Raw genomic sequence first — 9337 nt, 5'->3', positions numbered from 1 at the left:
TGTGATATTCCAATACAGTTGCAATTTTAAAAATGTGTGTCTCTTCTAGGCCAAGCTTTTCTAGTTTTAGCTTCCAGTCCCTGAATATTTCCATGCTTGTCATAAATGGCAAAGCCATTTTTGCTAGAGAAAAAGCACACTCATAAAGATGGAATTTGAGACTTCACTAGGTGGGGACACTTGTAAAAAAATTCATTTCCCTCAGCCAACCACATTACACTTTGAATGCTAAAAAAGATAACTTTTTAAAAATAACTGTGTTGGCTACTTTGGGAGTGTATGCATTTGCTGATTCTTAGTGCATGTTGTTCCTTTCTTATTTTCTTTCTCAGGAGAGTTGTATTGTTCTTTGCCCAACCCTAGGAATGTCCGTTTTGAATCTGTAAATATGAAGAATGTCCTTCACTGGTCAGCACCAGAAGGCACAGATGATGGAGTATTCTACAAGGTGAAGTATGCAGTGTAAGTTGACTTGTTTATTTTATCTCCCACGGGCTTTTATTTTAGCATTTTAAATAATGATTTAAAAAGAAAACCCAGCTTCATGGGAAGTATTGCTGATTTAAAGAAAGAACTAAAGTGTGAGCTAGACTTAAGCAGTGTGTTTTTTTAATTTCTGCTTCTGGCACTCTTTACTTCACACTAAGTTAAAAAACGTATAAGGATATCCTTCCTACAAAAGAAGTGTAGGAAGCAACATTCTAATACTATGGAGGCTTTCAGAGGCATTCCTCCTAAAATAAGAGAGAAGGATGAAGAATAACTGCTGTGGACTGGTAACTGTCTGCATACATCCTCTGTACACACTTAAATGGATATGGAGATGTATGATTCAATCGATATTAACAATACCCAATATGTCATTGCTCTTTCCTGACAGACACACTCCCCCAGATTTATTCTGATCCAGCAAGCCTCTCTAGGAGAAAATCCACTGATGTTACCAAGCATTGTACAAAACAAGTATTGTGGATGGAATCAGGCCCTTATATTGTCAAGGTCTGCACCTTAGTAGAGCATCAAGGAATTTGCATGAGAACCAGACTCCATTTCCTTTATTCCCACTGAAAGAGCACTGTGTCATTCTGAAGGCCAGTGACAGAAGTTTGGCTTCTAAATATGTGTAGCACCATTGTCACAGATTATGTAATGCTCCAAATCTTTAACATTTACACTTCCCTCAATCTAGGAACATTTTCAGAACACTAAAACGAATGTCGGTCTCTAGACGTTTCCTGTAACTTAAGAGTGCTCAGCAGTTACAGAGTGAACAATAATTATTATTGTCATGGTTTAGGAATGGTGTTCTCCAATTCAGAAGTTTGTAGGGGGATAGAATATAAGAAAATAAAGATAGTGTAGAAAGTAATCTTACCCCTTAGGAGTTGCAGCTGGGCCAATTATCAGAGATTAGGAACAGGCCTGACTTTAACAGGCCACAGCTGTAACCAATGAGAAGAAGAGTGCTATAAAAGAGGGGGGTGGCTGGTTGAGAAGGGAACTGGAGTTAGTTGGCGGCTTTGTGAAGAAGAAGAGTTAGTGCTCTGAGGCGCTGTCCACAAGAAATACCAAGATATGAAACTTCTGTGTTAGGAGACAAGAATATGGAACCCCTGCAATAAGATGACAACAGAAGTTCTGAAAAAAAACCCATGATGCCACTTGCTTCCCCTCCACTTCCAGCTGGAAGCACAAAAGGCAAAGATCACACGTGGAGATAAGAACCATTTACTGGAAACAGCAATGGGATAAGACAATGAGTAGTGACAGCAGCAATATTAATGATAAAAATGTACAAAAGAGAGAGTGCAGAGCTCAACCTGTGCCACCTAAACAGTTCCCTCTGGTCAGGACCAGTTTTATCAACGCTGCTCCATCTGCCACGCTTCCTGCATGGGAAAGGGACACCTTTCTTCCTGGAATAGAGAGAGAGTCCTTCTCCTGTGCCCCTAGCATTGACAAAAGATGGCATCTAATAGCATTAGGATTTTGGCCATGCCCATGGAGCTCCAGGCTCCACTCCCTCATGGTTACTGCAAGAAATCAACCAGCACTTGAGTGGGAGGTAAAATGTTCAGAGAGAACTGCCTGCACTGGCTCTGAAGGGCCAGCTGGTCCATGAGGAGTCCGTTGCCATAGGTATGGCTACCTCCATCTTCCACTGAGCACAAAAACACTCAGGTGCCTCTGCCCATCCAGGAGAGCAAGGCCTTGAGATAGGAAAATGCTGGTGAGCGATCTGGCAGAAGCTGCCACAAGCCCTTACTAGTTAGCAGCCAAAGGGGGAATTCTTAATGTGAATTTAAGGAGCAGGAATGTCTGAGCAAATCCAAACAGGAATTTTCCAAGGAAATCTTGGTTTGTTCTACCAGTGTATAAGAGCTGGTCAGTACCAAGGCGTTGTTGGTAACAGATATATGGCCTTTTTTCAACTAGAAGGGTTTTGAAGTTCATTGTGTTCCAGTTGTGTCTTTCTGTTAAACTAGAAAATGAGGGGTCAGGCAGGAATGAGTAGTCTCCTATCATTCATTCATCTTGGAGACCCTGAGCATCATCTGTGTCCATACTTGAGGATGTGTCACTGACCATTCTGACTGGACTCTTTGTTTCCATATAAACAGTTATCCTGTCTCTGTTATTGTGTGTTTAGAATTTATGCTAATTCTGTGGAGACTGATGTTGAGAGATCTCTGGTCGGCGCAGGTGAACTTTGACTTAGGTTGGTGTCACTAACATCCCCATTAGTTTCATCTGGCTTCTTCTGGATAAGGCCTGTTCTAATTCATATTTCCTTAAAAACTTGTGGAAGTCTTGCTCTTCATCTCAGCTGAAGCTGGGATTCCTTGAAATTTCAGATTTCCGCTAAACACAGAAACTGTTTTATCAGCCATATTAAAACAGAGAAAATTATATTATGACGTGACTAATATATTGAAAATAGCTTTTGTACAGCTCCTTTCTCTTTCTTTTCAATATAGATATGGTGTTGGCAAATGGATTAGAAAGCCAGAATGCAAGAATATAAACAGAACATGGTGTGACCTCTCCAATGAGACCTCTGACTACGAAGAGCAATACTATGCAAGTGTCAAAGCATTCCTAAATGGGGCATGCTCTGACTGGATGGAGACCACACGATTCAACCCTCTAACAGACAGTAAGGAGAGCTAAGCACACAGCCAGGTGTTCAATGGCCTTGATTAACAATGTGTGCTCACACTGCATGGGCCTTTACAGTGTATAATATTTTAATTTTAGCGTGAAGTTACATCTTTTTTCAGTTGTTTCACATTTATTCTTATATTCTGCTTTTGACAGAAGTAATTCAAATAATAAAATCAGAATTTGGAGATATATATAGAGAGTCTGGTATACACGGAATTCTTTTTGATGCTATGGTAAAGCCTTACTCAAGGCAAATTATACTGCACATTCGCAGTATAAATGACTCTGATTTTGAAAAGGCTTTATCAAACCAATCAGCAAGCATATTCTAGAGCCCAATATTTCTTATCTATGCTACATAATCTAAGGACATACTGGTAATTCAGCCTATTTTAGCAAATTGAGTTTCAAGGTTGTTTATCCTGTAAAGTCACAGGAATTCCTTGGCAAAATTCCAAGTCAGCGTTCACTTTCTTACTGTAAAAATCCTCTTAGTTATCTAAACAAATATTTTTCTACCAATATAAATAAAATTTTCAATGCTCTACTTAGACTCCCCCAGTCATTGCAGAAATGTAATATGATTTATTTGATGAAATTGGTCAAACCAGTGTGCCTCTGCTGAATTTGACTGCTTTTTGTACATGTTCATTTTTCCAGCTAAAATAGATCCACCCATGGTAAGTGTATCTTCTACTGACAGATCTATCTCAATCATTTTGACTGCTCCTGAGAAGTGGAAGAGAAGTCCAGAGGAAGAATCCATATCTCTGCTTCAGGTGTACCCTGGCCTACAGTACAATGTGTCTGTCCTCAACAAAAAAACAAAGAAGCGGGTAAGCTTTGACAAGGCTGTGGAACTGCTGCTGTTTAATCTGTGCTCTGTGCTTCTTGAAATGCCAAGATTAGCAAACCTGTAGCAGACAAATGTGGTTTGGTTGGTTGTGTTTGTTTGTTTGGCTGGTTTGTTGACCTTATTTTCACAAAGGTGCAGGAAATATAGCAATAACTTTACTTTGGACTCCAAGGTCTACATAAATTCTGTTACCCTAAGGCTCCTGGCTTTTCCAGAACATCCCAGTTTGAAATATTTTGTGGAACCATACCATGTGCCTGTCATGGGTGTGTGTGTGAGAACAGGGCTGGAGTGATGCAACATCTCCACAGGAATGTGAGCCAGTAGTGGCCGATGGTCATAATGCATATGAAGCATGAAATTGTTCAGTAGTGGTACAAGAATCTTTGGTGGGAAGAGAAAATAATCAGAGAGGATGTGACTTAACAAGTAACTTTGATGTTGATTGCATTTGTAGGAAAAGGATGCAGCTGGCAGCTCTTAGAGTATCAACCTTTCTAGAAAATGTGCATGCTCATGACCTGTCTGTAGCTCAGGAGTTAAAGGGAGGAAAAATATTTTTAATGTCTTCCAGTGGTTCTTCTCCATCAGCAACAACACCTTGGTTGTGCCCTGGTTAGAACCTGGAACAGCTTATTGTGTCAGTGCACAGATACATGTCCCCACACCAGTTTTGGACAGTGCCTTTTCCAAAGAACATTGCATTACTACACTGAAAGGTATGTATGAGGTGGCAAATTAAAAAAAAAGAAGATGCAAGTTAGAAAAATCATGATGATTGAATTTGTGAGTTTTTTAGGTATCCATTTTGAAAGTGATAATTAGTATAGTTTTTCCCTTCTCTGTGCACTTGTACCAATGAAAATTTTGCCTCTACTAAAGCATAGCTGGGACTGACTGGAAGGTACATCACTACCTCTGAAGAAAATTACCTGCATTCTTTGAGTTTTAGTGCATGGAGAATATTTTTTCTCCTTGAATGCTGTTTGGGGGTAGCAGAGCTGGGTCATTCTGAAGTTATCAATAGGAGAACCTAAGGGAGATGTTATTACTTCTTTAAAGAATTTAATTTATCATTTAGACAATAATAATAATAATTGTCCTGTAACTCAAATACATTTTTTTTCATTTCCTGCAAATTCCTTGTTTATCTAAAACATTTGCATTCTGTATCCAAAATGCAATGGGGTGAATGCACACATTACTGTCCGCATACCTTAACGAGTTGTTTGTTACAATGAAAACTTTTGTTTTATTAACAGATAAAACAGAAGATGAGACTATAACAATCACATTTGGATATATTATGCCTACCACGCTGGCTCTCCTTTTTATTTCTGTGGCATGCTGTTGGGTGCACAAGTATATTCACATCCACAAACAAAAACATCCAACAAACCTGGTGAGTGTCTTCTGTTGCAGGAGGTCACTGCCAGCCTTGGCACTCCAGCAGAGCTGTGTGTTTTCCAGGGGTCTAAGCAGGCTTGGAGGAAGCTGTGGCTAGCTCCAAGTAAAAGCTGTAGTTGCCACTGAGATCAAGAGAAGAAAGCCACATCAAGGGTTATTAAATGCAAGAAAAACAGAGTAATAACTCAAGTTTGCAATGATCAGAACAGAGCCATTGGTTTTGGAAGAGTCATTGCCTTAAGCAGTGACTTAAGGCACTAGGTCTGTCAGGGTGTCAGAACTCTGTAAATTTATCTAAGATGAAGCACTGTGTAAAGTCAGTTGGACAAAAGTTATTAATTTGTTGAATTCAGAAACAAGAAGGGAAGACAAACTGTACAGAAACACAATAATGTTTTCTTGGACTATTACTGGGTATTACCAGATTTTTCCATTTAATTGTGGTTGTGAAGGATTTAACACATGCGCATCATACAGAAAATTTAACCTGGATTTCTAGAATACTTTGAAATACTGTACCATCTCCTAACACCCAAAAATGTATAAACACATTCTGTTATTTAGACAGCCCAAATACACTTTTTGCAAAAAAAAAGTTCTCAAATTTCTTAGTGTTGCAAAATTTGTTGATTTTTAGAAAGAACACTTAAAAATCTATGAAATGTTACTGGTTTTCAGCTCATGAGTTCAACAGAACTTTCTCACAGGTATCTTTAAGCAAGTTGCTCAACCACAAACATGCAATTATAATAATGAATGCAGACTTCAATGTTAATCCAATCTGCGTGACACCGTGGGATGGGAGATACAAGGGAGTTGGTTTCAACATGCTGATCTTGCTGAGGAAGATTAGAGAAGTGCAGAGGTGACAGGAGAAATCTTCACAGAGGGACTGTGAGTTCAGAAGGGCTCAGAAGGATTGGAGCAGCCACTGCTGCAGTGTGTTCAAATGTGCACAGAAATACCTCCTGCACTTGAGGGGACACTGGTTGGATTACAGGACCGTGGAATCACAGAGTGGTTTGGGTTGGTAGGGGCCTTCAAAGGTATCTAGTTCAACCACCCTGACATGGGCAAGGGCATCTGCCCCTAGATCAGGTTGCTTAAAGCTCCATCCAACCTGCCTTTGAGCACTTGCCCTTATGGGGCATCCACAGCTTCTTGGGAAGCATATTCCAGTGCCTCACCACACTCACAGTAAAGAATTTGTTCCTTATATTCAGTCTAAATGAACCTCTTTCATTTTAAAACTATTGTCCCTTGTCACTACAGGCCATTGTAAAAAGTCTGTTTCTGTCTTGTTCTTTATGTTTTGTTTCTGGGATGCAGGTCATGGTATGGGGAGATAGCTTGGTCTCTTGGGGAGCTAACAGGACAGAGCTCTTTAAAGTCCAAGAGCATGAAGGGTTACTTAGTGAAAAATTCCCAATCAGTAGCAGACTAAAATCCTAACTCTGGGAGTTTTTTTCTCTAATAAAAGTGTAGTTTGAATGTTGGGATTATTTTTATGTTCATTGCACTTTTTAATGATGATCATGGAGCTTCAATTTGATTTCTCCACCTCTGGGTTCAGTCAATGTTAAGGTAACAAATGAATATAGCCCTGGTATTTTAACAATGCTCTCTGGCTTTCCCAACATACAGACTGTTCCACATGGGCACCCTGCTTGGCTGGGGGGACATGGAATAAACTGTTTGTTTGGTCCAGCATTTCTGACCTGTGTGACCTTTCAGACTACTTGGTACTTTAATTAGTGGTCTTAGTCTTCCATTCAAGCTTGAAAGCACTGAAATGCACCTTCTGGTTGTTTTTTGTATTCACTCTACCAACGCCCACACAATGTTGATTTCTATCAAAAATTTTACTTGTTTCAGAAAGATCCCTATGGTTTAATTTGATGATTTTGCACAGATTCATAAAAGCAGCATGTGGTAGACTACACAGTGCAGGCTCTGTACACTGTGCTTCAGCCTGATGTGTAGCTCCCTCTCTGAAAGAAAACCTGGTATTATTTTATTCTCTCTAAGTTATACATGAACGTGTTACCTGACACTGCTTGCAGGAACTGGTTGTGACTACATTTTCTCTTCACTGGTTAAAAGGAGTGGAAAAGATTCAGTAATCCTTGGTCCAAGAACAAAGACTGATGTTTTCTCTGAAGTCATGAGAGTTTATGCTGGTTTGGAAACAAAACCTCTATTTGACAGAATTGTTCTAACCATTATTTTGACATCGGGAAGAGGAGGAAAGAGATATTAAAACTGATTATAATATAGTTTTACATTAAATAGAATAAAAAATGGAGAGCATATTGACACTCTTAAATATTTATATGATGAACTTTCTTCTTCCCTAAGTTGAAATAACCTCCTAATAAGGTCTAACCTAGCACTATATTTTAAAAATATAAGGTAGTATAAGAAGCATCGAGATTTTTTTTTTATTGAACTTCCCTCAATATCTTTCTTACTTTGCAGGTGTGGCAGTACACTGACAAATGCAAGGAATGGGTTTTCATACCAAGTGAAAAAATGGTGCTCAACCTTATCACCGTTGATGGGGATGACTGTGAGGAATCCAGACGTCTGTCAGAAAGGAAAAGTCCCCATTATAACACTGCTTACAATGACACTGAAGGGAGGGATTTGCCTTCTGAACAGGTGCTGAAAGCAAAATATTTGCTTGATTTTTCATGTGAAGAGATTTCACTCAAAGAGGATACTTCAGCGGAAGGGAACCAAACTGGAAACTGGGCATCTCATGGCTGGTCTGGAACACAGAATACTTGGAGAGATAAAAATGCAGAGGTTGTGGAGTATGAGCATGATGTAAGGACTGAAGACTTCAGTCCTGGTCAGAAACTAGAAGAGATGTTTTCTGCCCCTGGGGGGCTACAGGGTGAGCCACAGGTTGCTTTGGGGGACTTGGTTGATACAGGAACAGGACAGCCCTATTCCCCCCAGCTAGAGATACGGGTGGCACACCTTTGTTTGGGACAGAAAACAGAGGAACTTGATTTGAATGTGGTTGATGCAGCAGATGAATTGCCAAGTGAGACCCATATCGACTTCATGGACCTGGATACTGAAAAGTCTGGGCAGGCATCCTATCATCAGCTGGAAAAAACCACGCAGGGCCTCACAGAGAAAGAAGGGATGCAGACCATATTGGTTGATTGGGATCCTGACAGTGGAAGACTGTATATTCCTACTTTGTCCAGTGTTGAAAATCAGGTGTGTGATGGACTATTCAAATATGATGATCCCAACAAAGATGGAATTTTGCTCAGACTCTATGACAAAGGTGAATCCCCTGAGGACCAAGAAATGTATCTCCTGCAGTTCAAGGAACAGTGGGGACTTCATGTAGAAATGGAAGACTGAAAGTAATTTTCTAAGATATCAAAAAGTGCAAATCTTGTTTATTTTGCTAAAGAGAGTGGTAGACTCAGGGGAACAGGCATGTCTTAATGTTTTGAAGTTTTTGGAACCATCACAGCTTAACAATTTATTCATTAAATGTTATTTATAACAGTCTCCAGATGTGATATAAATGATTATGACATTAATCATAAACCTCTTGTGTAAAATATGATTGTTGTGAGGTTATACTCTTTTTTTATAATAAATAAAAAGAGAAAATATTTTAAAATAAATATTTTTACAGAGAATGCTCCCCCCCTTGCAATTCCTGCGAAAACGAATTACCGGCACTTGAAAGCAGTTACTTTTGGGGGAAAAATACAACCAAGCAAACAAAAAATGGGAAAATATGTAGGGCAAAGGGGTTGAGTGAAATGCCTGTAATCACACTGGCTGGACCATGTCTCACCCAGCCTTAGGCACAGGCAGCTGAGCACCTGTTTGGCTCGTGCCCTGCAGGTGTCTGCTCCTCTGCGTGGCAGGAGC

At 39.7% G+C, this 9337-nt stretch overlaps 1 protein-coding gene across 1 annotated transcript; it reads left to right on the top strand.

Annotated features, from left to right (window-relative positions):
• Nucleotides 1-373: 373 nt before the first annotated feature.
• Nucleotides 374-8812, top strand: IL20RA (interleukin 20 receptor subunit alpha). Its single transcript, XM_054280483.1, has 6 exons — nucleotides 374-462; nucleotides 2979-3157; nucleotides 3826-4001; nucleotides 4596-4740; nucleotides 5284-5423; nucleotides 7907-8812. Exons 1-6 carry the CDS (start codon nucleotides 389-391, stop codon nucleotides 8810-8812), a joined length of 1620 nt encoding a protein of 539 aa, XP_054136458.1. The 5' UTR covers nucleotides 374-388.
• Nucleotides 8813-9337: the final 525 nt, after the last annotated feature.

The sequence above is a fragment of the Melozone crissalis genome, unplaced genomic scaffold, assembly GCF_028551555.1.
Source record: "Melozone crissalis strain CALT ecotype California unplaced genomic scaffold, PUWL_Pcris_2 ptg000027l_1, whole genome shotgun sequence".
NCBI lineage: Eukaryota > Metazoa > Chordata > Aves > Passeriformes > Passerellidae > Melozone > Melozone crissalis.
Note: the sequence above shows the minus strand (reverse complement) of the source record. Positions and strands in the feature narration are given on the sequence as shown.

Coding starts and splice junctions, on each gene's coding strand:
- IL20RA (XM_054280483.1), top strand. CDS start 389: ATGAAGAATGTCCTTCACTGGTCAGCACCAGAAGGCACAGATGATGGA. Junction 463..2,978: donor TACAAGGTGAAGTATGCAGT/GTAAGTTGACTT, acceptor TTTTCAATATAG/ATATGGTGTTGGCAAATGGA. Junction 4,002..4,595: donor ACAAAAAAACAAAGAAGCGG/GTAAGCTTTGAC, acceptor AATGTCTTCCAG/TGGTTCTTCTCCATCAGCAA.